A 25,339-nucleotide genomic window follows, 5' to 3' on the forward strand; every position below is an offset into this window, starting at 1 on the left:
AGAAGAAAAAACTTAAAAAAATGGAAACTGAAAATGTCCGTAAACAGCTCAAAATAAGTCAAAATTTCATGTATCTACGGTTATTTGTTTTAAAGTTACTCCAAAAACCAAAATCGGTCTTCCCGTTTTTCCTTAATTTTACTTTGATCCCCCCACAGTATCAACTGGATTCACTTTCCTATCAGAAAAGATACTGTTGAAGAAAATCTAAGCACTCTAGGCATCCTAAAAGGTGATGACAGACACACACACAAAAAAAAAGAAGACTGATTTGTAAATAAAAAAACTAATATATTTAATTATGTATGTAGGTAGTTATTTTTGATTATACACTATTGTATTGTTGTTACTTTACAAGGTACCAACACTAGGTTTTCTAGATGTTAATAAAAGCTCAGATCTGTTCCTACATAATTTATAATTATTCGTAATTCGGTAGCAATACAATTAAAATACGATGAATAAATAAATAAATAATAATAGTAATTAATAATTGACGATTGCTTGTACAAAAAGGATTGGTACTTTTGGTTTGTGTATAGGTATGGAAATATAATTGATAATATATATATAAATAAAGCCTAGGTACATCTTACAAGTTATAACGCAAGAATTTAAAAAGAAATAGTATGTATTTTTCAATTTTTAATTCAATCCTAGTCGTCTAAACCCTATATTGATACAATAATTTGCGAGATAACATAATATAGGTACATAAAGACCACAGTCATCTCTTAGAGGTAGAGTACTGGGGTACTCGGCCCCTAACCAGAATACTCAAAATGTTTTCAATATTGTTGATCAACCATCAACGTATAGGAATTAGGAACTGCAGTAAAATAGTAATTTCTAATTTGTACACAACTATTTCTTACACACCTACAACTATACCAAAGTCCAAAGACCAGATCCTGCTTTTAATCTAGAGCTGTTATGCTTAAATACGGTAGTTTCTGGTTTTAAGATACCTACGGTAATAGGTACTACAATATATGTATTGGTTTAAAAATGGAAACCTTATAATACTCTGTGTAACTGTAAGACTTAACAAAAAAAAAAAAAATGAAGCATTTCACGAATGACAAAAATTGTGAAAATTAAATGGTTAATAAATAATTTAAGAAATTACCAAAAATAATATTTTTAATAAAGATATTACGTTCTAAATTAATTTACTCAAAAAATATTGTTATTTAAAAAAGTTCTAAAAAATAAACTACCTAACTTAGGTAAATGTTTTTACCATAATTAATTGTTCTTATAATCGATTTACAAATTGGCTATTTTTATTATTTTTATTTTTAGTGTTAAAAAATAAAAATATTATTTTTATATTATACGTGTAGAGCAAGTATTAAATACTCATGAAGTGACTATAAATTATATACAAACAAAATGTCTACGTCTGAGTGTCTGACATAGTAAAGATATGAAAAACATTTCACCCACCTCAAGACGCATTGGCATTGCGTGCACCTGAAGCACGACCGGTGGAACGGTCTGCCTTCAATCTCGACCTTTTCCAAGGGATACACTTTCTTTTCGCAGGATTCGCAGAGCGTGAAAGCGTGGCTGTCGTGATCTTGCTAAAAAACGGTAAAACAAATTTTAATTTTAACGGTAAAACATATAAAACAAATTTTAATCACACACAAATACAAAAATATGATAAGATATAGGTACAATGAACAAGAGTTTAACAGCGCCAACATCATAGTAACATAGTATAAGTATATAAATATTATAATATAAATAAATAAGTTATAGCAGTGTATAACCGTAAATAATTATATAAAAATATAGTTAGCCAAAAGAAACAATACGATAAGAGGAATGGCCAATAAGTTATGACATAATAATATTATATTAAGACGTGACGACATATGGAAATGTACATGAGTGGATTGTGTGTATGCGAGGTGAATGGGGTCAGCCTAAGTGTTTCGAAAGACGAAATACACACGGGGCAGTTCCGGTTTTCACCGGGTAGTCGATCTTCCGCTGACGATGCCACCGCCTTATCACCCACGACGACGCAGAAGAAAAAGAAAATATCATATTATAAAATACAAAAAAAAAGAAAATACCATAATTATATATTGTACAAACTACACGAAGACAGCGTATATTGATAAAATGTTTATTAATAGGTGTATAATTCAAATCACAATCATAATTGGTATTATAACATTATATATAGTATTACATTTAAAAATAATAATATTATGTTCATAATATATTATGTGTATGGGTTTAAAACTAAAAAAAAACTCACAAGTATAACGTCAATAATAAATTATGTTCTCCTTCTAAAATTTAAAATTCAATAATTTCGCAACAATATTAGTGATTTATCACTCATTTTTTTTCGTTCGTTCTAATACTTAAAACGGGAAAAATCGTTACTGTTTCTGTTCCACTTAACTATAAAATATTGGCAAGCAATAACGTAATTTATATAAAACTAAAAAGATGCTTGAAAATAAAGATTTATACATAAAAAAAAAACATTCAATTTTACGCACTAGACTTTAAATAGGTTCATAATCCAACGTTAGAATAAACTTTTAATTTTAAACATAACAAAAATGTGATACTGAATATCATTTTAAAAGTTGATTCGAGATCACTGCAAAACAGTAAAAATCAATATAAAATTAAATAAGAGCATCGCGTGAATCTTTTTCGCTAAGTAATTTTTATTTTCGAATCGATAATACAATATTTTTGATTATGTGCCTGCGTTATTTTTTTTTAGAAGAAAAGTATAAAATGAAATCCAAACAAATTATATTTATGTTAGATAATATACGCATGTTTATTATGTATAGTTTCAATTAAGTTTTTTTAATTTAAATTTGTATGTACACTAACGAAGTCCATGGGGTGTACGGAGCTTCAGTTATTACTGTAACAAAAAAAAACAAAAACAGAACAAAATAAATAAATAATAGTTATATGCATCATTATGTATTAAATTACTATTATTATGATTTATGACGTAGGTATATAAAAGGTATTGATTTTATTTTCGTCAAACGTATAATAATAAATAATAATATACTTGACGAACATATAAAATATCATGACGACGTCATACGGTTCGTTGGTAGCAAATATTATAAGTTAGGTATAACTATAACGTATATTATTATATTGTTAGGATGAAAAATAGTATGAACGATGGCGTAAAATAAAGTATTGTGTTATGTTTTCCGCAAAAATGAAAACGAAAACAAATGCATATTATTTATATATTGACTCCCCCAATGAATAGGGAAGTAACTCTAATATGTATACTCTTATTCCCTATTCATTGGGGGAGTCGGTATTATTATTTAGTAAAGTCGTGTTCAAGATAGCGGCAAAAAATTGTCATTTACGCCCACGCATTCGAATTCATATTCCATTATAATAAACGTCGAATCGCAGCCAATTCGTCTATTATGCATATCGTATACCGCGTACTTTGAACGTCCGGTTCACCCACCACCGTCAATACGAATAATAACACTACAAAAAAAAAAATGTTTCACCGCGACTCCGTTACACGTTGTTATAAAGCTGAAAATTAGATTTGATTATTATTTAAAAAAAAAAAAAAATAATAATAATAATTTTAAAATTATAATTAAAAAAAAAAAAAATTGTTAAACAAACTCACCTCGTTACTATACGAATCTACTAATAAATTCGTACACGTTTTATGGACTCGTTGTTAATGGATATTAAATTATATAACTATAATTATATAGACGTAGTATTGTATAAGCATTTCGTTATTATTATTAATGTTTTAATCACAACAAACGGTAGGTAAATATGTTTCAAATAAAAAATGTTTACAATGTTAAACGCGATTTTTCACTACGGCGCGAGACGTAAATCGATTAAGTTGTTGTCTTTTCTTTAAAGACTTAATTTGATTTTAAATAAACACAACAAACATAATGTTAAATAGTAATTAGTTTAAATTTTAAAAAAACTAAACGTTACATTTCGCTTTCTGTGATAACCACTAAACCACTGAACTAAATAGTCAAATAATTAATTGTACAGATATACACTGTTAACTTTAACATTTTACACACACCTTTTATGGCATTATACTTGGATAATAAATTTAATTATTAATTAGAAATTGATTTCTATTAACTTTTTGTACAGTAAAATTTTTAAGTGCATAGGTCAATGCATCATACACACAAACTACTCCCAAACGGCATAATGCAAAAGTAAAAGAATATTAATTTTTCTGAAAGATATAGGAACATTTATTAAATATCACAGAAAACGTAATTTTTCAAAGACAACAATAACAATTATTATTGTTATTTAATAATTTATGTAACAAATTACCATAAGCATTGTTATAACATTATATCAACATAAACTTGAAAAAAATTAAAATGAAAGTATAAATAAATTCCTTGATTGAAAATAAAAATTAAAAATTATAACTACAGGAAAATTTTAAATTAATGGGTTTCCTCCACTTTTTTTAAATATTACTGTGACAAAATTAAAAAGACAAAGTATTAGATACTTATTAAAATAATAGTTATGTAACTAAATGTAAGTGTAAAGTGATAACATATTTTAATTTAATTTAATTTGCAATCGTATTCAAGGAACTTAGTAAACAGTTATGTTTTATTTATTTATTTAACTAAAAACGCTTCAAAATAATTTTATTGTATTTGAATGAATTAAAAGACTTTCATCAACGTTAAGGATAGAAGTCCCGAAAACTTATTAGCTGTCACAATGTATCCTCAACTAACACAAATAAAATTGACAAACAATTATACGACATATAAACTTCTCGAAATTACAAACATGTATATGTAATATTAAGGATAATCAAACTGGTAAATGTCAACAAATGTTTTAAAAAAAAAAAAGAGTTAAGTAAAGTCTCTTTACCTCTTTGTTTAAGGTTAATGAATTACACATAAATTGAACTAACAAACGTTTACCACATAAACTGGACTTCCAATAATCCAGAAACTCTCGTGTCATTTACCTAATAAAATGTATCGATTAAGAATAATAATTTTTGTTTCTATGTCACCATGTCAGACGTTAGTAAAAAAAGTCCCAATAAATGTCTTTTTTTCGTCCGACTGTCGACATATTATCATTGGCCTACAAAAACAAAAAAACAAGAAGAAAAAACAGACAGGCCAAACGGAAGAAGGAGATTAATCAAAAGCGTTTATACTGTAACTAAGACTTTTAGAATTATTTACCACGAATCTGTTAACTTTTGGTTTTGGCTTATCAGCTGGACGATCACCTTTCAGAGATTCAAAACGAGCACGCAAAGATTTAGTCGATTCAATGCTTTCCTGTTCAGAATCAAGCATTGTAACAGCATTATTCATAGAATGCTTGTCTGGTTCCCAGTGTTCAAATTTGTCTTTCAATGATTTGGCCATTACTGCGCTTTGAGACTAAAATTGGAGGGTTTTAATTATATACATTGTATATTACACAACTATAAATTTTAAAATCAGTAGTTTAATATAAAAAAATTTCAAATATATGATAATCTTACATTTTTCAAAAATTCGTCTTCAACTTTTAGAGATGATTTCACAACATCACCATTGGTTTCACTACTTGAAGAATCTTCATCGCTATCATCTTCCCCACTCACATCATCATCAGATTCTGATTCTGTCTCTGATTCCTTAAGGTCTTGCGGTGGAGGAGTAAAGCGTTTAAGTGGTTTAAGACCTTCAGGTACAGCTGGTCTGGCAACCTCCATTTGTCTAAACAAGGATAACATCTTAGCGGTCGTATTACTTTTGACTAGTTCCGCCGTCTCATCAACTGGGTCTTCATTGCGAACCACATTTGGATCGCGGTAAATATCACGTTCTGGAGATTCTCCCTAGTTAAAACAAATTAAACAAGTATTATTTTAATGATATAATTCATGCACAGTATGTAATAATTTTTATCAAAGATAATGCATATTATTAAAGCCGACGTTTTAAAGCTATAAATTTAGTATTACGTATTCTATGATTTGGGAAGTATAAAACTATTATCTCTAAACAATAATATATTATATTAAAATAATGTTACACCATAAATATATGTTTTGATATTATATTCTACTTAATAGAGACTATGATCAAATAAAAACTTTATTTGTTTATTCATTAATCATTATCATTATGAATAAAACTGAAAACTATAATCAATCTTTTTGTTTGTGAATTTTGGTAAAAACATACATGTAAGTATATTATTTGAAAAATATTAAATTTAAATGAATAATAAATAAATAAAATTTGTTACCTATTGTTGCTTAAAGTTATAATATAATTATACTAGATGAAATAGGTAAGTACCTAACAAATTATATATCATGATCTCTATATTTTATATTTACAAAAAAAAGGTTTTATATTACAAAAATATTATATTTAATCTACTAAAGATTTTTATTAATTATAATCATAACTAGTAATTTTACAGGTTAAATCTTAATATACCAACTACAAACAGCGCTGATAATCTTATACTATGTATTAAAAGTAAAAAATATTAATTATTAGTTTTCTTTATATTATGAAGAATTTATTAATATCCAGTTAACTATCCTCTTTAAATTACTTACAGTAATTTAATTAGGCAACTTATACTCTTTTAATGAATCTGAGATACTCATAAAATAATAAATGAGTTGATAAAAAATTAAACTGTTATTAATAAATTAGCAATATTATTTAAGTTAAACACAACAAAAACAAGGGAATCACAATTATTATTTTAACTCTGTTAGATTAATCGATAAAAAGTAACCACGTTAAAAAAAAAATACAAAAATACAAAATAATAAATACATAGTAAGTGTAACATGGCATAACAAAAGTTAATTAAATAATTAGTGGTTTAGTTAGGAATAATTAGGATAACCAATAAGATAAGTTCAGATAGAAAACCTTAATTTGGCCTTCTCGTGGGGGTGTAATTCTGAATTGTTTCTTAACGACTGCAGGAGGCTTGTATGTTTCAAAGAACTTAAACTTTGAAGAAACTTCAGCTGTTTCCACAGAAACGTCCTCGATGCGGTCACTGCATTTGACCACATCATCAGACACTTGACGACTGTATATTGGTGTAACCTGTCATTTGTATACATATTCACATACATAAAATAGGGTATAACAATTATAATAATTAAGATCATTAAAAATAAAAAAAATAGTGGGCATATTATAATATAAATGAAATACTTAATATTTTTATAATACTTCGAAAACATTACATGAATTAAACATAGAGTATTTAAAATGTATAACATAAGAACAGAGTATATAATAATATAGATACTAAGTAGTAAGTGTAGATAACTTTTCTCACTAAAACTAAAATATAATTACTGGTAAACATAAACTTTGAACTACATATACCTGTTTTATAGGAATATATTCTTTTTTAGTATTCACAGTTGGTGCAGCTTGTTTAGTCTTTACAGCATTAGCATCCAATTCCATGAACAGACTTCTTGATTTCTTAGAGATTCCTAAAATTAAAAGCAATAGATAGTACAAAAAACAAAATTAATATACATATATATTATATAAAATATGATATACCAGCTTCAAAAACACTCATTTCATCTTCATCGTCATTTACTGATACACTAATATTGTTTTCATCTATATCATCAGTTTCAGTGTTTACTATTTCGCCTCTTTCAAATTTCTCTTTGATTACTTTGGCTTTGTCAGATTTGTTTATATTTATATCTCGTTTAACACCAGTACGTTCACTTTCAGCCACAGCCTGTTCATACATTTGTTTCATTTTTCCTTGTTTTCCCTAAAAAAAAAAATAAATACAGGTATTTTTAATTAATAATAACTATGAAAACTAAAATTTCTTGTTCTAATTTTTAATAAAAATAATCCCAGACAAATATTAGCACTAGTTATTAAGTATAAAAAATTAGTAATATTGTAAACCCAACTCAATCTATTATTTATATCAATAATAGAACACAATTAATATTGTATAATATAATATGTATTTTAATACAATGAATTTTCTTTGACTAACCGCAAATAATTTAGACCTTATGTTTTGTATTTCTTGTTTATGTTCCTCTTTCATTTCTTCTCGGCGCATTTCCCAGTTACGTTTAACAGACTCCATTTTGTCAAAACTCATTGGTTTTTCTTTAGAAATACTATTTTTTAACATATCATTCCCGGTATCTTCATCTTCAGTATCACTGCTTGATGAGGGCTCAAAGAATGCACCGTTCAAATCATCATTGGCAACTCCTACATCCATTCCTTTAGACTGAAATCTATTAGAACAAATATAATTGTTTTTGATAAATATATGAGAAACAAATTTACTGTTAGTTGAGAAAAATGCTACACCCGCATTTGTTGTCTCTGTCTTACAAGTGTGTAACATAGCAAATGTTCGATCAGCTTCATAATTTAAAAAATTAGAACCAAATTGACTTACTTATAGTAAGACTGATCTATGTTCGTAACTCAGGTTTTACGATAATTCAATTTTTTAGAGTTTTGCGTACATAAAATAATGTTATTTAAAAATTGAATTAACGTAAAATACCAATCAACGAACGCAGATAATTTTCTTACCATTAAGTTTCATAAAACCAACATTGATTCACTCTAATTTTTAAACCAACTTCTGTGAGTAAATTTGCCATATTATGCACTTGTAAGACGGAGACAACAAATGAGGGCAAAGTGATCTCTTTAGAGCTAAATAAAAAAACATACTTAGCTAATTTACTCAATATACTTGGTGAACGTTTAACACTGACTGGAGATTTTTCCATGTGGCTATTACCATTGGTGGTGGCGTTTTCAAAAGCTTGAAAACGAGATTTCACATTTAAAGAGCTCAATTCTTCTAAACCCAAATCCGGTTTATCACTGGCTAAAAATATAAAACATTGATTACTATGCCATTAAAACTATAGTGGTAAATTTTTTTTTAAATCAAGACGGATGACAAATTAAATGTTTTAATAAATTGGAAACAAATTGATTTTTTTACAACATATACATAATACATTGTGATTTTTCTTATGTGAATCAGTCTATATCTTGGAAAGTATTTGTATATTTTCTTTTATGTGTTACCGTCACAAGTTAACCAATTACAAATATTTTTTCTCCTTCCCTTAAATGTTAAATCAGAATCAACTTTTGATTTTTAATAGGTACTTTTATAAGTAAAATTATTATGCATTAATGCGTAAGACGGAGATATAACACGAGGGTACGACGGGCATTAATAATGAAAATATACAATGTAAATGTAGTTTAGGGTTTCAAAACAAAATATATTATATATTTTTCCTGAGATATAGAATGATTACGTAAAAAATAAGCGATATAACAGTATTATTATTTATTTACGTAAATATGAGGATTAAGGTATTGAGGTTAGTAAAACTTTATATGTTTACATTTTTAACACTAAAACGTAATTTAAATGTTTTGTTTAAGTCGGGGATCGACTAAATATTAGGGGAATTTTAAAATCTAAAAAACCAAACAGAAACAAATACGAGAAACCATATAAAGACAACACACACCACACACGTTATGATGGGTTTATACTTTATAATACTTTATACTGTCCAATTATATACCTCTAACCACGTCAGGTGGTAATTCCAAGGGCTGATTTTCACGTATTATCATTTCTGGTTTCTTGCGTCTAACTATGATGATAGCAGTTCAAACATTTTATAGAAAAAATCATAATACAAACAGTTGTAATTATTTTCAAATTGAATTTATACGGGAAAAATCTCATAAAATATATTTTAAAGTATTGTTATTTACTTAAAATTATTATTATATTATTATATGCCTCGATGGCTCGATAGCATAATCACAATCCATCTATTTGTTTTAAATAAATATAACAGTATATTAACAACTTACTTGGTTCTTCGTCCTCAACTACTACTTTAGGCTTAAATAACTCCTTGAAATGTGGTTTACAGTACAATATACCTTCATGGCTACTATAAATATCAAGTCTAAAATCAAAGGCCAAAAATCATTAACTTTTCTTCAATTAATAAAACATAATTAAAAAATTTAAGTTTACGTTAACTGTTTATTGCATGTTGTGCACCGAAAACAGTTCTTGTGCCAAACTTGACGTTCCGCTTTTATTTGTTCCATGGCATACACAGTCTTCTCACATGACTTACATACAGAATTAACTTCTGGACGTATAACACCATTCTATCAATAATTTCAATTAGTTTAGAATTTAAAATATATTATATATAATATATTTGCGTTTTAGTTAAGTTAAATACTTGTTTAGTATCGATTTTTTCAGATTCTGTAGGAGATCTTTGTTGAAGGATAATTTTTTTTTCCAGTTGATCAAATTTCCCAAAACTTGATTTCTAAAAAAAATTACTATTTTCATGTTAACTGTACGTATATAAAATATTAACTACAGTTTCAGGAGATTGAAAAATACCATAACCCTTCAATAAATGTGAACTAATTATATATTATAAGAATCAACACAAGTTAGAAGAAATTAGAAAAATTAAAAAATGCAATCATTTTTTTTAACTGTAAAACAGAATTAAGAATATTAAAGAGTAGAAATAATGGGATAGGTTTCCATTAGATTTTTATAAAATAGGAAATTAAAGATTATAGATCTATCGTTTTCTTTTCTTTTTCAAACCATAATTTTACTGTATTATACTTTTACAACAGTATAATACTAGGTACATTTATAGGATCGATAGAATCTTTTATAAATATATTAAATAATAAACATAACTTATAACCCTTCTTAACTTTTAACATTTAAAAAATGGTAATAAAATATGCTTGATTGGACTCATAATAAATTGTATTAAAGGCGCCAAAAATTAGTTTTACCTATGACATGTGTTTTGTTTAATAGGTTAGGTAATATAGATAATTTTAAAGTTAACTACTTTAAAGGTTAAATTGGATCTATAATTATATATATATTATATTACACATATTAAATGATAATATTTGGTATTTTGTCGAAGTGTTTCAGATTACTTCGGCGCCTATAATTAAACATAATCATATAATATTATGTTTGTAAACGAAAATTACGATGAGGACAAAAATATTTTAGGTACCTACTCAAACATAGAACTTAATCACCCTTTTTTTTTAAATATTTATAACATAGAAATAAAACATTCTAATTTTCTCAAATGTATTTCTTAATAAGTATTTGCTCCTTTTTATCAATATAAATATTTAATATAATATTGTTAGACATATTTTATAAATTTATAACATACATGTAGATAAAAGCAAAGTAAACAAGTTCAAAAGAGTATTAAGTATTAGCACTAACGTTTCAAAAAAATGTTGGTTCTATATATATATTTAATTATGTTTATAAGGCTGTAAAAAGTGAACCATTTTTAAGCAATCGTATTTAAGCAATATTTTCATTAATGTACGTGAGTTCCCCGAACGCTTTATTTAATTAAAGGTAAACTACGGCTAAGAGGTTCTTGGAAATCCATAACGTAAAATGTACATACGCGCAGTGTCAATATTTTGCGATCAAAAAAGTTGAATCAAAAACGATGAAAAAAAGTCCCATATGGCCATGAAAGTCTGAAAAGGCAGAAGAAAAATTCACCCAGTACCAAAACCCAGATTTTAATTTTGAAAATATATGTGAATTCCTTATTATTTTTTCTGGTTATGTAGGAAATGTATTTTCGATTTTTTGTATTGTTTAATTAGTATACTAACAAATTAATATTTACTTTAATGTTACAAAAAAAAGGTGGGTAAGTGAGTGTCGCTCAGCTGTACAGTAGGTTACAAGAGGGTCACTGTAATGGATGATGTTAAATTTGAATTCAATGATATAATATCATTGTATAAGAAAAACGATTCTGAACAAAGACGGTCAGTCAGCCTATGATTTTACTAAGTATATTTGATGATATTTTTGTGAATAAAGTAATTTATTATATATAACCTATTAGTATTTAAGTGGAACTTTGTTTTACATTTTCAATCCTTACATATAAAAGTTGAACATTTTATACATTTTTAACCACAAAATTATTTTTAAATATTTGTCAAAATTCAAACTTAAAATGCTTATAAAAAAAAACTGTGCCTTTTTTAATATTTTTCAACTGCTACTGTAACAAATTTGTATTAAATTTTCACCTATTTTTACCCAACAAATAAAATGTTATTGATAGTTAAAGAAAAAAAACTAAAAATATTGAATGTCCGCAAACAGCTCAAAAGATCAAAAATATTTTCAAAATTTTATGGTGTATAGAAAATGAATATATAAACATTCAGTGAAATTTTCATGTACCTACAGTTATTCGTTTTTGATCATTGCTGTGTTTTAGTATGTACAATTTTGTTATTATTCCAGCTCGCGATTAAACTTCTAAAAAACATTAACTGTTTGACAAATACAGCTGAACTAAACTTCAAAAGATTGACACTAAACGCATACAAACAAAACGTCAATTAATAGTCATACATTTATATTGAAAAGAATATAAGCCGGTTATATAACTCAGCTCAGCAAACAGTTTAAACTTATAAGTTATAACATTAACAGGGCTATAGAAACATTTCATAACAAAATTGATGGTTTATAAAAATTACGAGAGAAAATATTTCATAATAATTAATAAAATAACATAAAAATTACATTCCGCCTCCTATAAAATCCAATTTTAAATCATACAATGACGAAATCACAGGCAACATTGCGACTGGAGTATGCGCTTTACCGTGTTTTGCCACTCTACAATTTATTATATTAAGATTTTAGACAATATATTCTCATAATAAGTGGAATGATGTTTAAGTGGTTTTAATGAAGATCTGGAGCAATGAAGCAAACCTGGAATTGTACCACACATATTTTTCATAATTTTTAGCCTCAGAAGCCACCATAAACTTTCAATTTTTTGGGTATGTGCCTGACTTTGATATTGGATCTACGAAATTTTCGATATGTAGTGATTGTACCCGTGTTCCGAGAGTCCATTATATCCTGACCAGCTATCGGAATGTATTGAAGACCCAACAATAACCTCTCTTTGTATAATTTCGTGCAAAGTCGTTTTGTCCCTTTTTTTGGACAACAAAATACCTTCCTTCGTTATTATCACACAAGCCTCCATGGCCCATCAAGCCGTCTTCCACAGTTTCTTGCTCCGTTTTCTAGAGAATCAACGACTAAATATACGATCAAAAATTATATGATGCAGGAAAAGAGAGTTCTAATCTTTATTACCACGATAATAAAGATATAAATTGCATAGTAGAGCGCATATAACGTTATAACAAGTGTCCCGTAATCGCAGGTAGAGCGCATACAACAAGATAGCCAGTATTTTTCAGAGTCATCGGGGTTCATTAGCTGGGTGTATAGATAACAATTTAAATTAGAAATTGAATACCTATTACAATAATTTATAATTATAGATATACAATATACATAATATTATATGTCCACGATCTTTCCGTTAATGGTCTGACCGTCTGAGTAATAACTAATAAGAATACGGCTGAGCAACTCTGAATCATATAATATTATATGTTTTCAGTAGGTACTCACTTTGTACATACCTATTTGTGATTAATTCCTCAAAAACCAATATTTGATATTTTGATTGTTATTATTTTTACTCTTAAAATCAAATGCTTACGAAGAAAATACGTTAATATTAACACTCGATCTATTAAGTATATAATACCTTTCTGCCTCATATTAGTAACTAATATCTATTACATGCAATATTTAAAGGTATTTTAAAATAATATTCCTTGACCTCACTGATTAGTGATTATTAAAACAAGATGACAAAAATATACTAAAGCATAGTAAGTGTATAACATTAATAATAATAATAGTTATAAATGTTTAACAGTTTAAAGAACCTATAACTTACCGAACAACCGTTTATCATTCCGTTTTCACATCCGGATGGTTGTTTCTCGATGGCACCAACAAAATTTCGCTTCTTTACAAAACAAATAGCAAATAAACACGCATACACAAATTACATAGATGCAACAAACATAAAAGCACGTACATACACGAAAAGCAACTCATCGATTTGTTTCGAGGATGGGAACAGGGAGAATATAACACAACATTTTACTCACCAATTCATCTATGGGAACAGAAGCAGGTACAGGCTCTTCTGGTATAATAACGGAGGAAGACTTTCGATTAGCTTCATCGCAGTAGGATTTTTTCTACCAAAGCACACACAAAAATAAAAAAAAAACATAACAAAGCAAACAATTGAAGGTTCAAACAAAACTAAAATGCATAGTTTTTAACACAACAAGCGAACTCTGAATTATTAATTAATTCAATTGATTTTTAGTAAGTACCCAGTTATAGGTAGACCTTTATAAAATATATTATTAAACCACTTGTTTTAGAAACTAAACTTTATATTATATCATCAGTATTATAAAGTACCTAATAACTTTCTCTAGACTGTTTTCTATAAAAAAAATTAAATAAAAAATAAAGCTATAACAAAGCTTAATTTTACCATGTCGCTCATTGTTTAAATACATTAGCGTCAAATATACATGGGAAATTAAATTTTAATTAAAATAAAATAAACAGGTATTTTAGAACGTTTATACGGTTTAAACATTGTTTTCCTTAAATAAAACCATTGTTTACTTCACACATTTATCTCAGCTAATGAAAAATACTATAGGCCAATTATTTTTTATTCATATAATTTATATTTTAAGAGAAATAGATAACCTTACAACAAGCATGCTTCTGGACGATATCAATTTTAATAATATTTAATTGCACTGAAGTTTTTTTGTTTTTTGGGAGGAGTACGCCAGTATGAAGTGTAAACAAACTATAGTTAGCGGGGGTGATCTCGATTATTGAATTCAGGCGAAGGTGCAGTCAATGTGTTATTTATATATTTAATTTTCCATTTCAAACTTCCGGTTGGATAAAATCATCAGAGAATGCTTAAGACAACATATACTTTTTCTCCTTCTAAAAAACACATGTTAACGTTTGTTTTTATAAAAATAAAGCATGGGAAATTTAATGAACCACCACAAATAATTTATATACAAACCCAATTCAATATTTCTAGTGTTATTTTTTTTTTTAATTTTTCAAATAAAATCGAGCCAAACAAACAATGTAGTAACATTTTTTTAAATGAAAATAAACATGTGTCATACACTTTGATGACGTATATGATAGCTAAGCATTATTACAAGCGATATTATAAATAGTACCCTACACTTGTGTAATTTTATTAATTTTATGGAAGGCATACAAATAAAAAATAAAGAATTTACTTTAAATATATCTAATTGAATGTTTAAGAAGCAAAATTGTATATTACAAAATTACATTATTTCATTATTGTATTATAATTTGAAAAATAATAAAATACTGTTAATTATGTTCTATTTAAAATAATTTTAAATAAATCGCTAATACGTGATTCATGTAAAAATAAATATGATGACAAAAATGTATATTATTAGTAACGAAGAAATTTAGACTGACTCATTTCATTTATTACAATTGCAAAATAAGATTACTAATATTTTATAACTCATTCGTTACTATTCTAAACGTGTTGATGACACAACACAGTGCATTCTCAATATAGGAATCTTGCTCAGAAGTAGAACGAACCATATGAGGTAATGACTTAAGATGCACAGATATTATTAGAAAAAATGAAGTCAAACTAATGTGAAGGTGGATATAATTTGAAACATAGAGCCAATTAGTTTATCCAGCCAAATGAATAATTCAAAAGCAAAATGAACAAGTCGTCAAATCACGAAAGATTCAATATTTACCTAAGAAAAATACATTTTACAAATATTCTACCCGATTTCCACATTTTTTAAAAGATATTTTAGATTTTAATAACAAATAATATTAAATCTTAAAGCTGTAAAAATAATAATTTTTTAAATAAAAATAGCATAATATCCTTCCAAGCATAATATCATTATATCAATACCATAATATCCTTGTAATCTGTAGATAGTAGGTATTTAAGTATTAACTACATTGTAATGTATTATGACATTTTCTAAACCAAGTAATATTTTAAAATAAATTAATAAGGAATTATTTTGTTTTTTCAGTTAATATGTTAGCATGTATCTACTTGTACATCATATTATATTTTACATATAAAATGAAAATGTTTCTCTTGTATTACGCAAACGGTATTTTCTAATGAAACGTTACTCAAGAATCTTTGATACCGATGTACACCTACCTATCTGATACTAACTACTTCAAAACTAATTTCACGACAGAATACTATAGATACAAAAGAAAATATATGAGAAATCCAAGGTCAACATCCAATTAATTCTTGGACAATGTAAATGCTTGCACCCAAATGGACTATTGTAAACGAAAATATAATCTCATTGTACTGTTACAATTACTAATTGAGAAACAAATATCTACGGACTTGGAGGCTTAACTCAAGAAACCACCATAATATAATATTTAAATTTTAAATACTAATTTTAGTAAAACGATAATTTCCAATACTTACGAGGTCTCGAACGCATACGTTAGATAAGTCATCTTCCTCGACAATATAGTCGTCGTATTGACCATTTCTCATTTCATTTGTCAAATGGCCATTTAAATTCTACAAAAGCCACACATAATAGGCAAAACTTAACACTGTTAAATCTATATAAAAGCAGATATGACGTAGGAAATAGTATATAGAGCATTTTTGCAGGATAACATATTCTATTGGAAAGCGTAAGTAATAGAAAAATTGCTATTTGATTAATTAGTAATTATAAAAGATATTTACAAGTTAGAATTATACGACTTTTTGTTTTGAAAAATCACAAACATTAACATTGATATGTAAAATTAATTTGTCTAACAAAAATCAACAATTTAAAAACTAAGGATAGCATTAATTACGCTCGATGAATAAAAATAAAAAGCTTCAAATTAATACCAAAAACAAACTCTGAACTAAAATGTGATTCACACATCGTTAATTAAATGCAATACAAACAAACTTTAAAACAATATATGTGAGCTCAAAAAAATAGGTTATGTTTTTTTTACCTTGTAGAAGTAAGAACAATAATTGTTGTTTCACAGCAAGGAAATGTTATTAATATTATACTTACTACTCAGTATACATTTTTAAGGAGATAAAATAAATATATAGCGGATAAACTTAGAATTTTCGTAAAAACTTACAACAGATATATTTTCTTTTTCGTCAGATTTTTTCGACTTCTTGGTCTTTTTGGTCTTGACAACCGTGGTAGACGCCTCACCACCGGCTGCAGACGACTTTTTCTTTACTGTTCTGCGTTCAGTCGTCGTTTCCGAAACTACCTCGGTCTGCCAAAACACAATCAAACATTAAATAACTATTACTTCCTGTGAGTTTTAAGAACAAAAATAAATTGAAGACAGCCATACATTTTCTACTACAAGAAGATAATATAATGTCTAGTCAATTGTTGCCCCCGGTACAATGGTATAATGGACAATAGGGGAAGAACACCGTGACGGCAACCCGACAGCAATGTGTGGACTTCAAATACATCATGTCGTCTGTTTTTAGTCAAATCCCCACTTAGTGTTTACATATGTCTGTATGATATACAATCGACTAGTGTGTTTTTTTTTTTATTATTTTCAAGTCATACTAATATATCGTGTATTTTGTGGTATCTATCTTAGTATCTATCTAAGTAAATTAGTTTACATAAATATTTAAATATATTATAGCTTTCTAATTATACTCGAGTTAATAGGTAATCATTGTTAAATAAAATAACAATACCTTTACCATAATTTGACATCCATACATTATGTTACATTAAATTTAAAAAAAAAATTAACGAAGACCAATACAAATCTGATAATAATCCAAGCTGAGTAACATCCTAAAAATGTCTACGAACATAGATAATTTCATCCACAGCTCAGCTCATAAAATATATTTTACAAAAAATTATTGCAACTGTATTTTAATTTTTAAACTATGATACATATAATTTATTTATTTTTATATTTATTTGCTTACAGTTTAATTTAAGAAATATTAATAATACGAGTTATACGTCTTTATAGTTAACAAATTAACCTAACCAACATATATGTATACCTTATTAATTATTAGTTATTACCTAATACCTTATATACTTAAATATGTATATTGTATAAATTCAAAATTTATAAAGAAATCATGATATTGTACCTATAAATATATTTATATTATGTAACCATAAAAGTCCAAATACCAGACAAAAGCTAGGGTTATATTTTTATTTAATATTATAAATATTATTATTATATTCTCCTATCAAACATAAAGAATAGAAAGTTTTCTGTGTTTGGCGGTCAGTTTTTTACGATATTTTAAATATTGAGCGAGTTATGAGCATTTTTAAATAATGCATACTCAAAACTCCCTAAAAAATTTTAAAAATATAAAAACAGAACAAACACAAAAAATGTTCTTACCTTTAAGTTTGATTAAAGATAAAACTCACTGTAATATTAATGCTAGCAACCAAAATATATTCTACTGAATGCAATTTTTCAAGACAGGGACACAACTTACAGGTGTTTTCATCATCAACGACTTAGATCACTAGCAACGAGCCAAATTTTTCAAGTCATAAAAAATGTAATTAAAATTTATAGATCGATAAAATCATTATTTTAATTATCACAAATATAATCTTTATCTACATAGGCACTATTAAAATATACAATGTTGGTACTAAGATATAGTAGAATCCCGGAGAACAAATGTTTTAGCTTCAGCTAGGTTTTTGAGTTGGGGTCAGGGTTTTATACTCATATATATTACATACAAATAACAAATGTAATTTTATAAAAACAAAAAACAATTTTGATTAGAAGCGGCTAACAAAGAGCTGGGAAATGAGTATGAAAACATAGTAAATTCAAACAATATTTGGCAAGACCATATTTCCGGTATCATGAACAATTTTTCACGGTAGGTTGGTAAGGTTTCAGGTATTCGATGTGCATAAACAAACTCATGTTTGGACTAATATTAGATAGGATCAAAATATACCCATCACTTAAAGTTTCAAAATAATACATACCATACCCTTTGAAACTCAAAAGGATATAGATGGACTACATAAAATTAATTAATTTAAAATAAAACTACGTAATGTTTGGATTAAAATTGATTTTAAATGTAACTACAAATAAACACACTCTAAATATCAATAATTTAAAAAAAAAGATATTTTTAACTAAATAATTTTCAAAAATATAGATTACTAAAATGTATTTGGGATTTTGTATGGATACACAAAATACTGTTTAATAATGTAACACCATTATACATAGCCCTACGTACAGAGCATTTCATAAGTAGGAATTGTGGTTGATTACACGCCAGTCGTCACACACTAATGAATTATGAATCGAACGAAATCATTTTATTTTATAGCCTATTTTTACATTAGGTACCTACACAAAAGTATAGCAATATATTTTGATAATGTTAAAATAAAAATAAAACAGTAAATTAAAATGTAGTTAAAAAGTATGTATATAGTAATCAAAACTATATATTATAACGCTATAAGTATTAAATATTAATCAAACAAAAACTCACAACACTGTTAGTTATGGCTGGTGTATTAATATCAAAACACTCTTGGTTAAGGCTAGCAGTACTGATGTCAATGGCCGACTTTTCTTCATAACCGTTTAATTCAGTTTTTTTAATTTCTGATCCCACAATCTCATCAACCGTGGTCCAAGTATCAAATACTAATTCAGTTACATTATCTGCCTCGTCAACCGGTAAGGGTCTAGAAAAAATACGAGGTTCTTCTAATTCTGCACGTGAAGGATCCTGGTCCACAAGCTCCCTCGTTATACCGTCTTCTTCGAATCCACTACTCATAGTATCAGATAATGGACCATCATTATTAATAACTTGTTCCGGTATTAAAACGATTTCAGATCCGAGACCAGTGTCACTAGACTCTTCTGTATGTTGTTTTTCTGTCAACAGAAAAAGCTCGCTCGTGTCTTTTTGGACTTGGTATTCGTTCGATTTTAAGGACTTGAGGTCTACGTATTCTACGTCATTGGACTGTCTAACACTGTCACTATGAATTGATTCTGCAGTTAGCATTATGTCTACACTGTATTTAACACGATTGGCAGGAGTTTCACTCTCGTTAAAACGTTTGGACAGTTCATTGTCGATGACGTTCTGCAACGAATCATCTTTGTCGTCAGAATCATCAGTCTTGTTAGTTTGCTCAACTGTGTTATTGGAATTTTCTGGTGCATTATCATATGTACTTACGTTATTGACGCCCGCCATATGCAACGGTGACGGAACTGACGTTTTTCTGAAAAAATATAATAACAATTCAAATGACAGTTATATATAAAAAAATTTATAATTAACTAAACAACCATTACCTACTATGTTGTTATTGTTTCAATAAAAAAACATCGTAATACATAATATTATAGGGAAATAAAAAAAACAACCATAATAGGGACCTACCTACATTGAGATTATTATAATATTTTATTTCTTATTTTATATAGTTTAAACTACCCTAATGAAAGCTATAACCATTAATCCCATTATTTATGGGTTGGTAAATAATTTAGTTTTTTTAGGTATATAATATACTATATAACTAGTTCTGATTTGATTAAATTGAAATTGTGATTTATTGTACATTTTGTACAGTAGGTATACACACATATAGGTACAATAAGTATAAATGAAAACCTATAAGCGATAATAATACTTATTATTAATATTATTCCAAACCATAATGCAAATCGTATAATTTTATCCATTAACAGCTAAAAGTCGTTGACATAAAAGTGACATATTTGAAATAGTATAGTAGTATAAGATTATTCTTATAGGGTTTACGACTAACAGAACCCTAGTATAGGGGAAACTGGTTTTTATCGTTATCTGTGTAACCATATAGAACAATATAATGCATTTAAGTCATCACTTCGGCTGTATATAGACAAGTTGAAAAACTGGCTAAACCACTCGTAAGATGAAGGAAGGTTAGTGTCTAATTTTAAAGAAAGTGTCGACCAGAATCATTTAAAAACTCTTCGTTCTATATTTAAACCATGGTACATTATAGTCTCTACCGTGGTTTAAACAAATGCACGTTGTAACAATATACTAAGGTTTTAAGACAATACATAATATCATACAATTCTCACCTATATTACGTAAAATAACGCCGAACAGCAATAGTTATAATATATTTTTTACGATTTTTCAATTGTAAGTAGGTAAGTGAAATAATAAAAATTATATACAAGGTACTGCTTCAGGGATATTATTTAGGTACCTATTATTTTATAACATAAAATACACGTACACAATGAAAAGTTATTTTGTGGGAGTGGTGAGTTACACTGTATTTTGTATTCTAACTAGAAGCTATCATAAAAGTCAAACAACAAATAACATAATTTATAGTTGAATTTTACATTTAATTTATGTCTATATATACCTATCTAAATTCTATACAAAAAAGGATTAATAAATTAATACACTATACATTCGTAAATTTCAATTATGAAAATAATTTTTATGAACCTACAAATAATAATAATATTATTGTAGAGTGTAGACTACACTGCTACGCACCTTTATATGTCATGCTATATTGCTATATTATAAGCGTATAGCCAATTTATTCAAATTAAATCAAATTTGTAGGTACCTAATTAGTTGCCGCGTTAAATGTTTAATACTATACGGTTAAAATAAAACAATTTCATACTTAAATAAGGTTTTTCCTACTAATTAATAATTATATCAAGTATCTACCAATGACATATTATGTTGCCATGCATGCCTATACGAAGATGCCCGGGGGGGTTTGATACCTTGCGGCTACATGGGCGCTCAAGAGCCGCAGCCGCAGAGGTTAACGGTTTGACCTGGCATCCATTCGGCCGCGCTTCATCTAAGGACGAGCACCAAATCCGAAGATTCGTAAATTTTTCTGATCGGGACTGCAGTTATCTCAGAGTTAGGTTTCCGTTCCCTCACGAGGTACTGCGGTATTTATTTCTCCACCATCATAGCGCCGGTCCCATAGTCACCATGTTAGAGATAAGAAGCACCTCAACTTCGGCGGGCACCGCAGGTTAGCCAGGCAAGCCCAGCCTAACTGCGATGGGCACTTCGCTTCCCGTGGTACTGACTAGGATTTTATTATGAGTTGACGTCAGTGCAGGGTCAGCCCGAGACTTGGTCCCTCCGCTAAGGGTAGCGAGCTCCGCTATTATTTTAGTTCACAGACCGGCTAATTGTTGGTCATCAGTTATTCGGGGTGGATAAAGTCCTGAAATTCCACGGGTTTCACCACTTCCCGTATACTAGTGTAAACTTACTAACCGTAAGCAACGTCGAACTAGTAATCGTCGGTCCCGAATATTCGTGAACCAACTTCTCCTGACTGCCCTAGCCGTAGTTTGTCCCTAGTGCCCCTTTAGGACGGAAGACACAGGGTCATCTGCCGAATCGTACCTATTGAATCTCACGGCGCCCGAGAACAGCTGCGGAAACAGAGAAACGAGCTGATAGTTTCTACGGTCAACCTCCGAGAAGTGTGGAGTCCGTCCGATTGAAAGTCTCTTAGCGACCTAGCCCGAAGGCACGGTCGGACGGCGTCACAACGGCAAGGCGGACTTTTGTCGACATTACATGCATATATGCAGAATACCCCGTTAATACCTACCTTGTTATCAAGCTAACATCGATTATTAGATTTTTTGAAATTTTTCGAAGTAGTCACTTACTCAATATTTAACGTAAATATTTGATTCAATTAATTATTTAAAAAAAAAAATAATAATAAGCCGTTATCAGTATTAGTTTGAGAAAAATAATATACCTAATTGGCCGTAACGAATTAGTAATGGTTACAGTATTTATAGTCTTATAGATCACATTTTTTTTATATAAAACTATTGTACGAATATTTCACGAGCGCAAACTCTATAGGTTTGGACTACTTCTTAACACATTTAATTTAATTATCTATTTAGCTAACAAATTGTACCAATAAGTATCTACCATGTAATAATATTCAATATATAAATAATTTAAAATTAAATGAACACATAATACATTATATAATTATGTAAATTATTGAAGATATATTGGTACAAGAATTTGTAGTTTTTGAGTACAAAGACGTTTAAGTTTAAATTAACACGCGTATAACCTAACTAACATATTTTAAATTTATAAATTTATAAATATTACAGCAAATTTAAGTTATTAAAAATAATAATAATATTACAATTATTATTTAAATTACAGGTAGTTCAAAACTATTTTTAATCTAATGGGGTCCATTATGGGTAGAGTTATTTTTAACAAGAATTTGTATGTTTATAAGTTAATACAAAATAACAATTTTAGACTGTCATAATTCTACCATGCCAGTATTATTTATATGTTATTTATATATGATCAATAAATTGTATCCATCACACTGTTGAAGGATTAAGGACACTTCATAAAAGTTCAATGACCCCTGACAGAATAATCCACATGCATCACATGGTCCATTGCCAGTTTCTAGACATGTGGAAGCTTTATTATTAAAATAACACGAATGTAACAATAATTAGAAATGGAATGGAATGGCAAGTATTATAGAATCTGGTAAAACTATATAACAAAATTTAATATTGTCACTTCGCTAGCATGGAAAATAATTAAGTTATCGAGATTAAAGATCGGAAATCTAGTCTTAGGATGCTTTGAAGAGTTCAATAGTTTTATGATAATAGTATTAACTTTAAGCGTAATGAAAAGCTACCGACAGCCAACTATCGAAAATGTTTGAAAAAATACAAGTATAAGCACGATTATTTTCGAAGTACGTTCAAAATCTTTTAATTAACGTGATAAATTATATAAACTCATTTTGAAATTGTTTAACAAAACATCTAATATTTTGCACCGAAGTAAGTAAAATGCCTTATACTCAAGATATCTATAACCTGCAAGCATATTTATTAAAAAAGTTAAATAAAATTAGTATGAGAAATTGATACTATAAAAATTAAGCAATATAATATTATTAATATAATTATTAAATACAATCTACAGTGTGGATTCATTATACACAGTATTTATTTTTTATCAAAAATGATCAACCAAAAAACATTTGAAGCATATAATATATAATTATTATAATCACTTGTAGGTATATAATAAAATATTCAAAAGTTGAAGTCATTTAGTTTTAGGTATAATAATCCATGGGCGTAACTAAAAGTAGAAGACATTGACTTTTCTATAGATAGTTATAGAACTGGATCAATGATACTATAAAAGTATAAAACATTTACAACCACACATCATGCAAATTGACTATTGTTTACTCGTATGGGTATATAAAAATACATTCAATTTCACTTTAATTAAAATAAAATATGTACCTACCATTAAAAATATTAATATCACTATAACTGTATTAAACAATACAGTTAGGTACAATACAAAAATTATTTTCAGCTTAGTGATACTATAAAACTTGTTTATTATTGTAATTTAAAATGTTTTTATTAAGTTATTTTAAATAACTACAGTGAAACTTCCGTTTTACGATGTCTCGTGAGCAAAAAAAAAACAGTATCGTAGAGACATTCGTTAAATAGAATTAAATAAATTTGGTTTAGTTTTCAAAAATATTTCGTTAAGAGGACGTAACACTGGCATTTGTTGTCTCCGTCTTACAAATGCGTAACTTGTAACATAAATTTACGTTCAGCAGATTACGTTTGATTTCGTTAGTTTAACAATAAGAGTGAATCGACTTTTTATGAAAGATGAAACTTGCGATGATTTAAGAACATTATCTGTGTTTGTATGTGGTTTTTTTATGGTAATTTTTTAGCAAGTTTTGCGTATATAATATAGCATAAATTAATTCACTTAAAAACCGAACTATTGTAAATAGCCCTTATACAAACACAGATGTTCTTACCATCAAGTTTCATAATAAGTCAATTCACTCTAATTTTTAAAATAACGAAGCTAAACGTGGCCTGCTGAGCGTACATTTGGTATGTTACACTAATTCTAAGACGGAGACAATAAATTCCCGTGTTACGTTATCTTAAACAGAAAATATTGGAAGTTCGTTATATGGAAGTTTTACACTTTTACTGTATACCTATTACCTATTCAACAGTTTCC

The 25,339-nt window shown here is 27.8% G+C and overlaps 1 protein-coding gene across 12 annotated transcripts in view; it reads right to left on the reverse strand.

Annotated features, from left to right (window-relative positions):
• LOC132942305 (F-actin-monooxygenase MICAL3) overlaps window positions 1-25,339 on the reverse strand; it is a 42,772-nt gene that overhangs the window by 1,121 nt on the left and 16,312 nt on the right. The window contains exons 2-19 of one of the 12 annotated variants that reach the window (XR_009664272.1): window positions 19,724-20,474; window positions 17,308-17,454; window positions 16,631-16,729; window positions 14,205-14,297; window positions 13,988-14,059; window positions 10,349-10,441; window positions 10,132-10,271; window positions 9,963-10,060; window positions 9,665-9,736; window positions 8,784-8,943; window positions 8,080-8,332; window positions 7,617-7,842; window positions 7,431-7,543; window positions 6,960-7,142; window positions 5,561-5,899; window positions 5,253-5,456; window positions 5,027-5,148; window positions 2,080-2,908 (exon numbers count right to left, since the gene is read on the reverse strand). Coding sequence is in view for 9 of the 12 variants with exons in the window: in XM_061010595.1 (XP_060866578.1) it covers window positions 1,450-1,586; window positions 5,253-5,456; window positions 5,561-5,899; window positions 6,960-7,142; window positions 7,431-7,543; window positions 7,617-7,842; window positions 8,080-8,332; window positions 8,784-8,943; window positions 9,665-9,736; window positions 9,963-10,060; window positions 10,132-10,271; window positions 10,349-10,441; window positions 13,988-14,059; window positions 14,205-14,297; window positions 16,631-16,729; window positions 17,308-17,454; window positions 19,724-20,446 (3,152 nt within the window). In the remaining 3 variants the exon portion in view is untranslated. Of the gene's footprint in view, window positions 1-1,449; window positions 1,587-2,079; window positions 2,909-4,926; window positions 5,149-5,252; window positions 5,457-5,560; window positions 5,900-6,959; window positions 7,143-7,430; window positions 7,544-7,616; window positions 7,843-8,079; window positions 8,333-8,783; window positions 8,944-9,664; window positions 9,737-9,962; window positions 10,061-10,131; window positions 10,272-10,348; window positions 10,442-13,987; window positions 14,060-14,204; window positions 14,298-16,630; window positions 16,730-17,307; window positions 17,455-19,723; window positions 20,475-25,339 lie in introns of those variants that run through there. The other 11 variants (XR_009664274.1, XR_009664273.1, XM_061010596.1 and 8 more) reach the window with 11 other exon arrangements.

The sequence above is a fragment of the Metopolophium dirhodum genome, chromosome 4, assembly GCF_019925205.1.
Source record: "Metopolophium dirhodum isolate CAU chromosome 4, ASM1992520v1, whole genome shotgun sequence".
NCBI classification, from domain to species: domain Eukaryota; kingdom Metazoa; phylum Arthropoda; class Insecta; order Hemiptera; family Aphididae; genus Metopolophium; species Metopolophium dirhodum.